Genomic DNA, 17303 nt, shown 5'->3' on the forward strand with positions numbered 1-17303 from the left:
AATAATTCAACTGTCAAGCAAAGTTATATTAAAAATTTAAATTGTAATCTGGTATTCGGTTAGACGATGAGCTATTCTGATTAAAAGAGGTTCTACTACCAATTATAGTATGCTGTATTATTAATCATGTATGACTCTGTTCACCGCGTCAAAAAAAATTAAATTGTAAAAAAAAAAAAAAGTAAAATTTCCACAAGAAGAAACATACGAAAACATATATCTAGTAAGTAAAAGTAAGGTAAATGAGAGAGTGGTTTGGAGGCCCCAAACCTCAGGGTCCCACATTTTGTGTAAAGTTAAAAAAAGATTGGTAAATTTCACAAATGCACAAAAACAACAAAAAAATAACAAAAATACGGTTTCATGAAATTTTAAACATTTTTACGATTTTTTTGATTTTATTTACATAAAATATGGTCTTTTTATGTTAAAATTTTGTTCATTTGTTATTAATTTTTGTTATATGTATGTTATTTTTTGTTGTTATTTTGATATTACTTTTATGTTGTTTTCTTGTTGATTTTATGTTGTTTTCGTGTTATTTTTTGGAAAACCGTAAAAATGTAAAAAAAACATTCTTTGAACGTAAAAATGTAAATATTTTACAAAAAATGGTGCCTTATGTAATTATTCCTAAAATAAAAGTAAAATTACACAAAATACATTATTTTTTAGTAAAAATAATTTATGTTTAATTTTTGGGTAAATATCATTTTGTATCGTGTATTTAACAAAAGTTATTAATTAGATTCTTTATTTTGTTAAATAATAAAATAGATCTTATATTTTTCAAAATAGTACAAATAGGACCCTAAATTGATTTTTTGTCAAAATAAACCTTAATAATAATTCGATCTAGAGATGTTATGGCAAAACTGGTTACATTTTATGTATTTGTTTGTGTTAAAATTGTCCTTAATTTGATTATATTAAAAAATAAAATTATCAAAAATTGAGCTTAGGGTCTTATTTTTACTATTTTGAAAAATATAGAGCCTATTTTGTTATATAACAAAACAAATGATCTAATTAGTAACTTTTGCAAAATACAATATCTAAAATAGTATTTACCCTTATTTTTTTTAATATTTTTTCAGTGTTCTATAAAAATAAGACAAAAATAATTATAAAAAAAAAACTATATGAACTTAACGAGAAAACAACATAAAAATAATATGAAAATAGTATCTCTAATGGGGGAGAATATTTATAGTTGTCAAAATATACACATCTCCTAAAATATATATTTTTTTTTAATTTTCTCTCATCCCAAGATTTGTCACATTTTCTTAAAAAAATACTCCAAATGGTTGACAACACTAAAAGTTGCCTACCATGATCTCTAAATTAATGACTTTTAGGTAAAAAAAATAATTTTTTCTATTAAAAAAAAGTATCATGTGGTTATTGTCTACGTTGAGACACACTTTACATAAAATTAGTCTTGAAAATTAGATTACATTAAACATGTGGCAAGACAACTCCAATTGGCATCCCTCATTGGAGATGTCTAGTAAAAAACCAATAACAAGAGTTTAATATAAAAATAACATCAAAATATCAAAAGATTCCTATTTTAAGTAAATAAAATTTTAAAATTTGTACAAATATTTATAACTTTATTTTGTAATTTTTTTATTATTTTTGTGTATTTTTGAAATAATCTTTAAAATAAACCTAATACATATAGGCTCGTTTGGCACTTGGCACGCATAATTAAACTCAATTAGATTATATAATATGGTCAAATCTTATGTTTGGACATAGTGAAGGTCTAAATAACTAATCCAATTAACCCTAACCACCATTTTCACAATCATTGGCTGAGATCTTCTTAGCACTAATAAGTATCCCTAAGTAACAAAAGGGAAGAGCTCCTTTCTGAAACCAAAGACTAATAAGACTCAATGAACTTCTTGCTCATTCATACCACTACAAACAATCTCAAATTTGTCATTATTAGCTTGCAATCTTAAGATTTGAGCAAAGAGGATAAAGGCCCTTTACATCTGGTAAATAAACTCAGTCACTATGAGCAAACATGATGACATCAGTTGCAACAAGTGCGTCATTTGAAGCTTCGCACAACGCTCGTGAAATTTGAAATCTTTATTTCTTGCAACCTTTTTTAGAGTGCGAGACAAATATTCCATTTCAAGCACAAAGAGTGTAGGCGACATTGGATCTTTTTATCTCAACCTTCCCTTGGATTTGAAAAATCCATAGAGTCACATTGATCATCAGAGAAAACTGAGAAGTGGAGATACAAATCATTACCAATTTGATGAAGTGAGCTGGGAATCAAAAACTAAAAAATCTCAATCAACTGTATCGTAAGCTTTGCAATATCCATTTTAATAAGGCAATTTAATTTAACTAAAGTTCACTCATAAAATCTCACAAGATCTTGGCCGATCGACCATGATGTTGTGAGCTATATAATGTCCTTTGGTGAAGCCTTCTTAGTTTTTAGCAATAACATCTTTCAAAACATACTTCAACCGAGCACAAATGGCTATTGCAGTGATTTAATAAATGATATTAAAATAAGAAATCGGTCTACAATCAACCACACACTCAATATTTTTTGAATTTTTTCAATAAAATAACTATTTTCAAAACAAATAATAATAATAATAATAATAATAATAATAATAATAATAATAATAATAATAAGCCATTTTATAAAAATTCATAAAATATATAATTTTCGTAAATAATATAACATATTTCAGGTTGAGTTACTGAAAAAGCAAAAGTAAAACTTGCAAAGAACATAATTTTTAATTTTTTTGGAAAATTAAATAAAATAAAATAACATATTTCATTTAAAAAATCAAAATATGATAAATCCAATAAAAGAAAAATTATAACCATACAGGTTTGTTTTTTTAACTCACCATACAAGTTTGTTGTCATCCACTTTACCTACCTTGATATTTAATTTTTAAATTCTTAATTCCAAAGTTTTATAAAAAAAAAAAAGAGTAAATATTATTTTAAATACTCTATTTTATAAAATTTATTGGTTGTACTTCTATTTTATTAAATGACAAATTAAATTTTAGATTTTTTAAAATAGTACTAAATAATACCCTGAATTCATTTTTTTGTAAAATAAAACTCAATAAAGACTTGATATAGAGGTGTTATGATAAAGTTGTTTACGTTTTCTATATTTGTTCTATCAGTGCTAAAAATTACCTTCAAACTTTTTTGTTAACTAGTTACCAAAAATTAACAAAAAACTTTTTTAGCTATGTAAATTAGTGAAAAGCTTAAAAAGTCATCCAATATTGCAAGAGCACTCACAATAATCTCTTTAAAATAGAAAAATTTTAAAAAATTTAAATAATCGTACTGAAAACACGCTACAGCAAATGTTCTAAATTCCTTTATTTTAAAATTTCTTTAAAATTTACTCTATATGTATAGAATATTATTTATTGCTCTAAACACATTTTATTAATTAATTTAAGTTTTAATAATTATTTTTGTGTGAGAATATACATAATATTAATATTATATATTTAAAATAATAAAATATAATAATTTTTTTTAAAAAAAAGTGAAGTTTTGGTAATATATGTAATTTAAAAGTGTGTTGTAAGAGATAGTCATTTTGCATGTAATAATACTAATTATTAAGACAAACTTTTTTTACAGCAATTATTAAGACAAACATTAATAATGATGTTAATTCTTTGGCATTGCTTTATGGCAAAGGGCTTAGGCCTTAAGTTGATATGATTGAATACATAGATTTTTTTTTAATTGTATTTGAAATCAGTATATTTTACACAATAATATATACTTCAACTTCAACAACACAAAACATGTTAATGATCAATCTTTATAATACATAATAGATTCTGAACTAACAATATTGACGCATCTTCGCCATAATCTTGGAGAGAAGAATTGCCAGTCTAAGTACTAGATTTTGACATAAAACTTTTATATAAATATATATATATATGACTTAGAATTTTCCTCAAAAATTAACAACAGGCTGAATAAAGAACTACAAAAATGGAACAAGCCAGTCCTTCACTAGTTAAAACATTTCCACAAATAATGATAACCTATCAAAATTAGATGACAACGTTTATTATTTACCTCTTTCACTCCTAAACATTGTGTAAGCATTCTCACTCCGGTTTGCATGAATCAAGATCAACATCCTCCTCCTCAGACTCGAGTTGCTTCCCAAATTTTCTCAATGCAATCGAATACACAGTTTTCTTTTTCATTGATGTTCCACTAGCCACTAATTTAACAGCCTGTGTACAATAAGAAAGAATGTCAAATGCCAGTGTAGTAGTCGCAGAGCGGGAATGTCACAACAAGTCCAGATAGAAAGTTCATTCTAATGAAATGCGACAGCCATTACCGAAGAAAGACTATGACCATTTGAGATCAGATGGCTTAATTCCTTCTCAAGCTCACAATCTGATGGAGTTTCAACAGCAGGCTTTGCCTTTCCTTCAATTAACAAAGTAATCTCACCCTTTGGCTTATGAACAGAAAATGCTTTTTTTGCTTCCCCTAATGTACCCCGCCAAAACTAATGAAACATATCATCATAATCAATTCAAAATTCCATAAAACAGATACAAATCCAGTGTATTACATACACTTACAGGGACTAGAAGATGCAAATATTTTTTGAAAATTTATGCCAAAAATATAGATCAATCAGTCTATTACACATGTACTTATTTTTTCTTATGCGCATGTGGAACAAGTTTTCTGAACTCTATTTTCGGTACTAATTTAACTGAACAAAAAAAATTCAAAAATTTACAGAATGTCGTAAGTATCAATGTGCGAGTGCACCAATACACCCTTTTTGAGGGTACATTTGAACCAACCATATCTTCTTCATCAAAACCATGAATAATCTATTTTGAAAAGGTGTCTCTAACCATGAAGGCCTCTGAACTTAGAAGTTACAGCAACAAGGAAATGAAAAAGATAGTTTAGTGAACTTAAAAGTACAGCAACAAGGAAATGAAAAAGATACTTATAGGTATAGAATGTAAAGAGAAAGTAGTATATTGAGTAAAAGCAAGGAAGGTAGGACAATTCATGTAATTTCAAAATAGATATATCAAGGTCCTAGGTCATCAAATGATTAGGTGACTAGTTCATTCATTTAAAAATCAAGTTCTGACAAAAGATGAAGATTCTGCAGACGGTAGGGAAACAGCCCTGCTATACATCCGAATATATTCTATTTCTATGAAATGATTTATCATTTAAAATATACCTGTTCATGTAGTTTGGTTATTTCACGAGCTATGACACATCGCCTGCACAAATTATAAGTTACAGAACAATTAAAAATCAATACGGGATGGTGAGGCTGTAGCCGTTGGTCTGTATTTGGTTTGGTTTGGTTTGATTAACAAATTTCTTTTCTTGATCAAAAGAAAAAAATAAATCAATAAGGGAGATCAAATTATATGGTGTAATTAAACAAGCTAAAAATACTTTGATAAATAAAGTAAAACATCAAAGCAACAGTGAATTTCTGACTTTACAAATCTTATAATACGTGCAGTGCCAAATGTAGTAAAGAAAGATGAGAGTAGCTCTGATAATACAAATATTAACACATTTCAGTGTTGGCAACATGGTACACAAGGAAATGACATAAAAGTGAAATTACATAGAATAGTAATGTATGGGACAGCACCAAAATGTTTACCTTGTATCACTGAATAGCACAGAAGTCTCTTCGAGAAATTGAAGAAGCTTGTGTGGAGGTACATAGAATATCTGTGTTGTTGCTTCATTTGCGGAAACCATTAGCCTCTCCTTTCTAGAGCTTGTGTGTTTGGGAAGAAATCCAACTACAGCATGATTTTGAATTCATAACACACAAGTAATATAGACACCATCACACCAAGAAGTAGAAGCAGAACATCAAAATACACAGCAAACTCACCGAATGTAAACTCATCAGTGGCCAGACCAGAGGCAGAAAGAGCAGCCACGAAAGCAGATGGGCCGGGAATAGGAATGACGGGAATATTCTCATTGACGCATAGCTTAGCCTACATGAAGGTCATGTTATATACATTCATCGACTTCATTAGTTGAAATTGAGTGAAAAGTTAAAAGGGCAAACTATATTCTAGCAAACTCACCAATTCGGTACCAGGATCGCTAATACCTGGTGTTCCTGCGTCGCTAATCAGTGCAACAATCTCACCTTCCTTCAACCTCCTTAACACCGTTTGTTCCCTTTGAGATTCATTGAATTTATGATAGCTTAACTGTAAAAATCTAAAACTGAGAATTAGAATCAACTTCAACGCGAATAACAAATAGTAAAATGAGTTAGATGGTTAAAAGATTAGAAAAGCTTACAAGGGGAGTTGTTATATTGTAATGATGTAAAAGCTTCCCAGAATGTCTGGTGTCTTCTGAAAGTATCACATGAGCTGATTTTAGAACACGGAGAGCCCTGCAATGAAAAATACCAAGTCTTTGTGGAGTGCCATAGCAACCAAATAAACAGGGGAGAAAAAGTTGCAATGGGGTTTGTGAAATAGTATGAGTACCGTAAAGTGATATCTTCAAGGTTACCAATCGGTGTTCCTACTAGATATAATCCAGATTCCAGAGGACCCTGAAACAAGAACCGTGCCACATCCATAACCAAAGAACATTAACACCACCCTAAGCAAAATTTTACAGAAGGGTTAAAATTTACAAAATAGAGTACTCAACCGGAAAGTGCTAGGGTTTAGGAAGGTTTCAAAGAACCAGATTACTATTATAGAATGAAATCTTACACGCTTTGATGATTCTTTGGGGAATACATCACCAGATTCTGCTGAAATTTGAGGACTGGAACAAAAGGATACAACACCGGTTCTATAATGGAAAATGGCAAGGGATAGGGAAGAAAAGAGTGATGTCTGAGAGTCGAGTAGGACCGGAAGTGCACTCCAGCGCCACGAGAGAGGTCTGGCCAGCGAAACCGCCGGAGAAGAAACTACCTGTGTTAACATTTGCTCCTTTGCTTTGCTCCTTCAATTCTGAGTTCCTAGTCTGATCCTGAAACTCTTCAGCAGTAAAAATTAATTGTTGGTTAAACCCCATTTCCTTGCAATTAGTTATATCAATGCAAACCTGTGAACTATTTCTTACACAAAACCAAAATGTTTCGAAACCACACAAACACAAGAACTACATTTTCAAATCAATTAAACAAAACCATTTATAAGTACCAGTGCTAGTCTCCTTCTACACTTTTGAAGCTATTGAAAGTGCAAGAACTATTTACTTGAACATTTTGCTTATTAATAGCTTTGAAGAAGTCTCTGACTCAGGATACAACTATCACATTTTCACACACATGTATGGAATGGATTTAATTTAACCAAGCATGTCAATATGTTTCTTAGAATTGCCCAAGCTCATTGATAAGCCTAAAATTTCATGTGATGAACCCGAATCTAAACATTTATAAAATAAAAACATCTAACAGCGAGAACATATGATGGCACCTTCAAGCTTCAGCCCCTCATATCACACATGACTAAAACTAATGCAGGTAAATTGTTTCTCTACAAAACCACTCCCACATGGGAATATAAAGAAAACTTCTGAAAGTAGTAAACATTAAACAGAAAATATATGAGACAACCAGATTTTAACTGCAAGAATTTTTGTAAGGGTATCATCGAGGATGATACTGAATATGTAAACTAACCTTTAGTAAAATAATTTTAAAAAACTAAAGTGATATATTACATTTCTAACCATATCAATACATCAACTATTTTGAAAAACTTACCAATTCAATAAAATTTGAAATTCCATATTTATCTAATTTTTTTTTTCATTTATTTTGAAAAATTTACAAAATCTCTACAGAAACTCATAAACCTATATTCATCACCAATAACAATATTTATCAATAACTAAATTAAATTTTAGAATAATCATTACAATTATAACGAATTTAAACTTTTTCATTCCTTATTTCCTTCATCATTTTAAGAATAGCAAGCAAAAATAAATGGTGTTATGAGCTCACTAGTGAATGAAACAAAATTTGCCGAGTACGAAATGGTTGAGTTTCATAAAAGTAAAGAGGGAACCGTGTTGAGTACGGACGCCATTGAAGCCGAGTAGAGCTGAGCTCCCCAAAAGAGAGGGAAGAGGTTGGGTTTTGGGTTTTGGGCTCACTAGTTTTAGTTGATAACTCTGGTTAGAGCTAGACTGGTGGGCATCTCTATTGATTTTATCTGAAAATTAATTAAATTTAAGGCTCATTAATAAATAAATAAATAAATAATCATTAATTATTTTTTTTAAATTACTCATTAATTATTTTTTTAAGACTCATTAATTTTTTTTTTAAATATCTAATTCATTCAAAAACAAAAATAATTAATCATAAAAAAAATAGTAATGTAAAGTAAAGCAACAAGGAGTTTTATATTTTGTTATATTAAGTTTTTTTATTAAGTTGTTTACCGCAAATAAATAAGTTTACTTATTTAATTTTTTATTTTTAAGGGCGTTTGGTATGAGCTGTTCAAAATAATTTGATTATAAGAAATATTTTGAAGGAGAATATAATTATAGGAAAATGTGTAAACTGTATTTGTTGTGTATATTACCGTTAATTGAATTATACTGTTTGGTTGAGTACAGGAATCTTATATATTGTTTTTAAAAAAATAAAATAAAAATATTTTTTTATTATATCTATATAATGTTAATTATACGTAAAAATAAAATAATTATTCATTAAAGAAATATATTTATTAATTAGAAAATATTAAATTTTATTGTATTTTTTATTAATTAAAATGAATATTTTTATATATTTTATCACTATATTATTTATTCTTATTCGCTATGTCATTTATGTACACCATCCTCATAAAATTTATGTATAATGCATATATATATGTTATTGCTACTAGCATAAAAATAAATCAGTTATAAAAAAATTAATCTCACAGACTAATCTCACAGACTAAATATATATCCGTAATATTTTGTTTATAATAAATCAACATATAAATGGTATTTAAATTTATTTATTAATTAAAAAATGCTATTCGAATTAATACAATGGAAAGAAATAATTAATCTCACTTTTTTTTTAATGTATCAACATTATCCTCCTCAAGAGTATACCCTCAAAACACATTATTATTCCATTGCTAACATCAACCCATTCCAAACACCCCCTTATTATCTCATTAATGTATACCATTATTTAGTTTGGACTTGATTTTCATTAAAAGTTTGTTTGTCAAATTTTTTTAAGGTGATAATACAATATCATATCCATGAAACATCCAAAATTATAAAATTATTAAAAGAATCCCACATCATGTAATTTAAAATATTTTTATTTGGTGCTAGAATTAAGTTGGGGCAAATGGCAAAATATAATTTATACAAGACAATAAGAGATTTGAGAATTGAAACAAAATATAAAAACTTAGAGGGAAACATAACATATAAAAGATGGGGTTCTTTTAAAAGAAAATTCAAGTTCAACTCAAACACTTATTAATAATTAAACCGAAAAACTTTAAATAATAAATAAAAACTTCATCTTTTGTACTCTCTAAACTGCAAGTCTTATTAACTTAGGCTTACACAATTATTGGACAAAAAAATATACTGATAACAAGCAACTGTGCAGTTGTGTCATCAGTAGTCTAGTTTAGGTTAAAAGTACATTATTGTTTGTCACCAAAGGTCCTTTTATGGAATCTTCTCTATCCAACTGGTTTGGGAATTCCTCTTCTTTCTTTTTGGCTTCAGTCAGAGCTTTCGGGTTTAAAAAACTCGGCTGGTTGGTTGAAGATAGAAGCCTTGCCCACATTCTGTCAGTTATCACAACCTGATTCTGTTTTTCGGTGATGCGCTGTAAAACACAAAGTCAAGCAAGTGTATATATTATTTTATACACTTTCAGAATATTAACTTTCATCTTTTACTTACACTGTCATTTTTCTTATTTAATTTTTTTTGCAAAATGTACATTAATAATATTCATTCAGTCTAATTTCCAAGGTTCAAGGAATGGTGATAGTAGTAGGGAAGAAAGAGAGGAACTTTACATTGAAAGGAATGTAAGTCTGTCTTCCATTCACAAGTCCGCTTACGAAGCCTGTGTACCCGGCCATGGCACCATGTACTGCACTCTGTGCAAGGAGTGTGCAGTACACATTGTCGGATGCATTCCCTGGAATTGCCCGGATCATGTATGTAGGATCTGTCAGCAAAAAAAAAATAAGTTGTTAAACTTTACTTCATATTCATTGGAGTGAAAATTTAAGGTGAAAAAAAAAAAGGGAAAATCAGTATGCTTTCAACCTATGTATTTAAGATTAATAGGTAGTTTATTTTGCTTTGCGAAATAATCCTGCAACAAAACAAACAAAAAATTATAAATCAATAAACCCGAAAAAAAGGTTAAGACAAGCAGTAACACAAGCTTATCTCACTGCCTCAATAAAAAAAGGAAGAAAAACAGGCAAAATATAGCAAATTTACCTTGATCTTTTGAGATATCCACAATCCAACATCTTGCAGTAGTTTATTTCCCGAAGCATCTTGTTGGTTCATGGATTGCAAACTCTCCGAGAGAAGCTCCTGTCCTGCTCCCTCAGCTATCACAATAACCATATGCCCATTTTCCTTGAGTCGTTTTTCTATGAACTCATAAAGCCCACCACTTCCTTCAAGATAGAATGGGGATTCGGGTATCAAACAACAATCCACATCTCGGCTGGCAAGGGTAGCATACATGGCTATGAAACCTGCATTAAATTTTCAAATCAATAACATAAAACTCCATTAAAGTATCGCAGACTATGAAATAAAAATGAGTACTCACCGCTGTACCGTCCCATCAGCTTTACAAGACCAATACCATTCTCAATACTTTCAGATTCAACATGCGCTGCGTTAATTGCACGTTGAGCCTCCTCAACAGCAGTATCAAAGCCAAAGGACCTGTCTATGACCTTAATAAAAAGAAGAAAGTACCGATTTAAGCACAAAAAAGGAATGTGAATCGAGGAAGATATAACAGTACAGAATAAAGTATTAGATGAGTACCGGAATGTCATTATCAATGGTTTTAGGGATTCCTGCAACAGCAACTTTGAGACCGCGTCTTCTAATTTCCTGAAGAACGACATATTTGAATAACAGCTAAACTATTAAAAACAATATTGATTCCAACAAAAATCGTTTTATTTTGTCAAATTCACTGTGAAGCAAACATGTCACTCAAAGAGGTCATACAACATTTGAGCTAGCATTGACACACAACACTTCCAATCGTGTAGATTACAGAACACTTCGTAAATAACTATAGCCATGCGAGACTCGCTTCCACCAACTCCATGAATATAAAATGGTGGAAACAAAGGAAATAAATGTGCAGGAAAGCATACAAGGAAAGAAGCAAGTTTGGAAATTTAGTGTTACTGATCAGCCAATACATTATTCTTAGTTTACTAGCTGAATTACCTCGAATATAACAGCTGCTCCTCTTTGAGTTCCATCACCTCCTATTATGTAAACCTGGATCATCATAAGGAAATGATCATAATATACACAAGGGCTATAGTAATCATATAAGCCTAAACATAAATTTATAATTCAGGCCAAACACGAGCAACTTACCTGATTTATCCCACGATCCTGAATGCTGTCAACAATCTTCGAGGTGTCATGGCCTCCCCGTGATGTCCCAAGAATAGTACCACCACGTTTATGGATGTCATTGACAACCTTCGGTGTTAAAGTAACAGTGTTTCGGGAATAAAAACCCCTGTATCCTCCCTAACAAGTCAAGCATGAATTTTCTAGTCAGACTACTTATTCAAGCATGTATACCAACACACTAAGCAGACGCTTTTTGACTTGGTACAAGAAACAATTCACTCACATCTATCCCGAGAATTCTGGTGACTCCATACATGTGATAAAGACCACAAACAATTTCCCTAATCACAGTGTTGAGTCCAGGGCACAGACCACCACATGTTACTATACATGCGTGCACTTCGTCAGATTCAAAATACACCTGAGCAGCACAGATGGAAGAAACATAAATACATCGTAATGGACCATTTTATAATCATACAAACAAGAATATTTTGCATACCTTCTGACGAGGGCCTGCTCGCCGAAAATGTGTCCCTCTTGGACTATCTTTGTGAACAACAATCTGTAAAATATTGGAATGAACATGTTAAACAACTAATTTACTAGCTCTACCTTCCTCATACACAATCAAGTGCCATTTTTTCTGATTCGTGAAAGAACTTTCCAACAGATCATAAGAGATCTACGATCGTTAAAGAATAAAAACAAGAATGTTACCTTTTGAGGAACAGTATCATCTACATGAACAAAATATTGCCTGGCAAAAAAACAGAATTATTCTACTATATCAAAACATAAAACCAAACTCACTTAATGCAGAAAAGAATAAATGACATACTTGACCACTGAATAAGCAGGGTTAGATCGCAAGGGATTAGGATAATTCTGCCATGAAATCAAACACTAATCAGCAACTAATAAAACTAACAAAGGATACATAATTTGTCTACTTGCTTTTTCTTTTTCTTTTTTTATGAATTTCTAATCAAATGAATACAGTTCCTCCAAATAACTAAAAATTAAACGTAAAAAGAGAAGACAGCAATAGAAAATTACAGGCAGATCAGCAATGTAATCGACGAGATGAGGAACATCCTCAAGTACATATCCATAGTCGCCTTTAACAATCTTCATCTGAGTGACAGGAGAATCCGCCATTTTTAAAACAGAACCAGAGGTTTTCTTTTGGGTTGGGTGGTTTAAGAAAAAGTTTTATAACTTTTGAGATGCTTTTTAATAAATTAAAAACGAAACTAATGGTAATTTGTATATCACTTCACACCACTCAAAAATTCGATGGCTCCCACATTTACAGGACACGCGCGCTCCTACACAATTAGCAGAAAATGGGGAAAAAAAATTAGAGTCAAAGTTGATAAAACTAATAATTAGCATAAAACCAAACAAAATGGTAAAAAACATAAATTATGTCATTGTAAACAAAAGATAATTGAAACTGGAAATTAAGGGCAAACATCAAAGTACATGACCTCAGAAACTCTTTAATATTTTAATTTCTTCTATTAAGTACATTTAAGAATTGCTTGAAAACCAAGTCTCTTTTTGAACACACTTTTATTATCATCAACTCAATCATTGATTCATTATCATCTCATTAAACATTTTAAACAAATTCTTTGTTTAGTAAGGAAAAGACCAATGGAATCAGAATTACATTAAATAGGAGAATTTTGTCTTTTTTTTCATCCAAAATTCCACAGCACAAAAAGTAACCACTAGCAGCAATATAGACATCAGGAGTGAATTGTTGATAACTTAATATGGCGCTTGTAATTCGAAAAACAATAAGAGTATGCATATAGAAGAACCTACATGTTACAATACAAGTTTTTAGATGATAAAGACTACTTACAAGCATTGATAAAGACTAGCAATAAAAGACACTTTTTTATTTCTTCTTGATTTTAGATACCAAAAGAAATCAAATAACAAACCAAAAATGTAATTTACCTTCACAGTAACAAGATTATAGCAACAATGAACATCACAAACAAAATTAATGTATCAACACAATTGATGAAAGCAGTGGCGGATCCAGGATTTAAAGTGAGGGGAGCGTAATTTTTTTTTCGTAAAGCAGAAGGAAAAAAAAAGCTCTTAGTGGGATTTAAACCCAAGACGTCTATCCTATATGTAATCTACCTTAATCATTACACCAAAGCTAATATTATGTATATAAATATCATCTTTTATTACAAATATATATCGTAACTAACTAAAATGTATATACATTATTTTCCCAGTTTCCTTTTCTGGGGAGATTGCCTCTCCTCGCTTCTATCTTGGTCCGCCCCTAGATGAAAGATTCCTTAAGAAAATTCTAGTGTGTGTGTGTATCCACTTTAGTATGATTAGATCTTAATGTTGGAAAACTTTCTCGTGAATGTGTATTCATTTTCCTAAGTTATGATTAGATCTTAGTATTGGAAAATGATGATCTAAAAGCTAATAAGTTTAATAAGATACAACCAGAAAACAAAAAAACATACAATTTGGTACCATAAATATTAACATAGACAATATATATACATATATATACATCAACTTTCCATGTGTCGAGCAATAAAATTCAAACCTTTACGCCCATCTCACGGGCAATACATAAGAAAAAAAAAAGACAGAAAATTTGGTTGCTTTGCACAGTTAAGTAAGAACACACCTAAAACATGAAAAGGGCATTAAGCCCACAACTCTGATATGCTGAATATTTGGAATGAAATATGAAAAATTGGGTAAATTGAATGAAAACCCAGATCTTGGAATGACTCTAAATTTTCTAATTCATCAAATTTTGTTTTTTTTTTTTCTAACAACTAATCAAATAAGAATAAGAAATGAAGAAAATATACATGTTTATAAATGAAAGAAGAAGAAGAATAATAAAAAAGAAAAAGTTAGTATAATTCTTACAAATTGAGAGGGAAAACAGTCCAAAGTCTGAGCTTTGATGCCTGGTGGTGGCTCTTCTTTGGCTTTTCTTTTTGTTGTTGAGGCAAACGACTATTGGTCTTGGGGCTGTGTTAAGGGAATCGGTGGTTTTTTTTTTAATATTTTAATTTGAGGAAAAGCAGGAAATGGAATCCATGGGTTTACAGAGATGAAAAAGTTAAAAGGTTTCGGTTGATGGTAAAGAATGAGAATACGAGGTTACGAAATTACAATAAAACCCTTGTGGAAAGTACACGGAGAAGGCTATTATGGTAAAAAATAGAGATGTGAATAGGAAGAGTTCAAGTAACTTTAACATATACTAAATTATAATTTTTTTCTCAAACTATTAAAATTATTAGATTTAAAATTTTTTATTTAATTATACTAAAAAAAGTTTGACATGAATAAAAATTTAAAAAGACATAATTTAATATATGCTAAAATTTAAGGGATATGATTTTGTAGATATCAAACCTATGAATAAAACTAGCACAATTGAATAAAATTAGACAACCGTCATATTGTTTAGCATAATTAATTAAAATTAGATGCAAAATTTCAAATTAATTTTAAATAATTTAAAAAGTTAAAAAAATATACATAATTTTGTACCAATTAAATTTAGGAACAAAAATTTAATTTGTATTTTTTAAATAATATTTGATTATAATAAATTGGCACGTATTATTAAGGGACTTTTTTAGTTTTACCTTTCAAAATAGTTTTTCTTTTTTTGTATTTTTACGAAATTTTACATAAAAATTTTTATTGCAACTAGCGCTGCAACTTAAATTGTAATAAAAAAAATCGTATAAAAACTCATAATTAGCATTGCAGCTACAAACTCAAACCGTAAATTTAAAAAAAAATAAAAAAAAAATAATATACGAGAATAATTCCACTATTATTTTTCATTTTGTAAAAAGAAAAATGTTTAATTAATGGGGTGGACTCTCTCGACAATTCACATGGCGCAATGGGAATCACATCCTAGGATGATGATTCAATAGCCCACGCCCACGGTATAAGCAGCTTGTATTTGTCTAATAACTAATAACTATTCTAAAATTGTTTTGTTGTCTTTTCATATTCGTTGACAATTTTATCCATTTTTTTTTGTAATGAGAATTGCTAATAGGCATGAGAGTTTGGAGGTGTAAATAAGTGGTGAAAAGTTAAGTGGTGACCGGTTTAACTTTATGATTAATGAATGTTAATTTTCAAAAAAAAAAAAAAAAAGCTAAAATATATATAACTCATTTAATAAAACGTGTGCTTTAATAGTGTGTCAAAAAGTGATGTAAATTTTGTGCTAAATTTGGTATAACATTTACTCTGATATAAAATTTATACCACAATAAATGCACTACTTTTTCATTTATATTTATATCATTTCTATTATTTATTAATATATTAAACTATCACATTAAATTATGAAACATTTATATTATTTTTTTATTGTATTACATATTAAAATGATAATAAAATTGATTATAAAGTTATTAGATTTTATTTTTTTTAATAAAATATTAATTAGATGTTAAATTTTACATCAAGATTTTGCAATTGTACATTAGAGCACAAAGCTAAAATTTACCACAAAACTATTTTTTGTGCTAAATATAGCACAATTTTTACATCAACCATTGGAGATGGTCTCCTGGTGTGTTATACTATTATGAGTTGTAATTATAATATTGTTACGGGTGCAATACAATATTAGATCTCACTTATTTTACTTTAATAAGATTATAAAAAATTATTAACTAATTATATGATATCACCTTATAATGGTATTAGGCACATTGGTGGCCCATAGTAATGCTGGGATAAGTTGAGAAATACTTCTTTTTTGTATCCATTAATCAAAAATATCCTCATATTATTTTTTTATTAAAATATACCTACTTTTTTGAGTGGATTGTCTAATATACCCGCACTCTCTACTTAACTCTAGCATATAATTTACATAACTTCAGGGGTCTAATGGGGACATCATCCATAAAAATGAGTATATCTTAAAAAATATGAAAATTGAGGTAAAAATTAAAACAAGTAAAGTAAAGTGGGTATACAATATAATTTCCTCTCATTTTTATAGGAATATTGAATATTGGCGGCTAAAATATTCAAACTGCACATTTTCTAACACTTAACCTTCCAAATCAAAATTTTAGTGGTAAAATCCTTCAAGTTTCACTTTTGTTATGGTCTTTACTTTTCTATTTAAAATTTTTTATTAAATGTCAAGTAGATTGTTAAAGTGTACACGTGACATACTTTTAATAGTTCACACAATATTAATTATTTAAATAATATAAAAAATCATTTTGAAATATGAAAAAAAAAGTTGAAAAATAAAAATAAAATATTTGTTTACACTTTTTCTTTTTTTCCCCTTCTACTTTTTTTTTGGGCATTTTATAAAAATACTGAATTTGGGTAATACTTTTCAATTTTACTGCGACACGGAAGAAATAACATTTATACTGTCCTCTCTCATTTTTTTTCTTTTATACTGTAAATACCAAAACAAAAGTATGAGACCTCCATCTTTCACAACCACAGACATAACCACCACAACAACACCAGGACAACCGGAAAATAACCATTAATTTCGACAAAATTGAGCAAAAGCAGTGAAATCGACGTCAAATAAATAATCATGGCAAAACAACGGT

At 29.4% G+C, this 17303-nt stretch overlaps 2 protein-coding genes across 6 annotated transcripts; both read right to left on the minus strand.

Annotated features, from left to right (window-relative positions):
• Positions 1–3837: 3837 nt before the first annotated feature.
• Positions 3838–8250, minus strand: LOC115697047 (uncharacterized). 5 transcript variants are annotated; one of them, XM_030623949.2, is made up of 10 exons: positions 8057–8250; positions 6807–7071; positions 6573–6640; positions 6379–6475; positions 6156–6284; positions 5954–6062; positions 5714–5858; positions 5273–5315; positions 4394–4567; positions 3838–4283 (listed from the first exon to the last, which is right to left on the minus strand). In XM_030623949.2, the coding sequence occupies exons 2-10, from the start codon at positions 7023–7025 to the stop codon at positions 4152–4154; spliced, it is 1116 nt and encodes a 371-aa protein (XP_030479809.1). In that variant the 5' UTR covers positions 7026–7071; positions 8057–8250; the 3' UTR covers positions 3838–4151. The 5 variants fall into 5 exon arrangements, with proteins under 5 accessions (XP_030479809.1, XP_030479807.1, XP_030479810.1 ...); XM_030623947.2 differs by having other exon boundaries at positions 6807–7079; positions 8057–8241; XM_030623950.2 differs by lacking the exon at positions 8057–8250 and adding an exon at positions 7245–7683.
• Positions 8251–9494: 1244 nt separating this feature from the next.
• LOC115697040 (ATP-dependent 6-phosphofructokinase 6) lies at positions 9495–14821 on the minus strand. Its single transcript, XM_030623939.2, has 14 exons — positions 14602–14821; positions 12727–12998; positions 12509–12555; positions 12388–12427; positions 12170–12232; positions 11951–12088; positions 11686–11844; positions 11530–11583; positions 11113–11181; positions 10889–11018; positions 10546–10811; positions 10366–10414; positions 10110–10264; positions 9495–9913 (listed from the first exon to the last, which is right to left on the minus strand). Exons 2-14 carry the CDS (start codon positions 12826–12828, stop codon positions 9710–9712), a joined length of 1476 nt encoding a protein of 491 aa, XP_030479799.1. The 5' UTR covers positions 12829–12998; positions 14602–14821; the 3' UTR covers positions 9495–9709.
• Between the last annotated feature and the right edge of the window lie 2482 nt (positions 14822–17303).

Source organism: Cannabis sativa, chromosome 7, assembly GCF_029168945.1.
Source record: "Cannabis sativa cultivar Pink pepper isolate KNU-18-1 chromosome 7, ASM2916894v1, whole genome shotgun sequence".
Lineage (NCBI taxonomy): Eukaryota > Viridiplantae > Streptophyta > Magnoliopsida > Rosales > Cannabaceae > Cannabis > Cannabis sativa.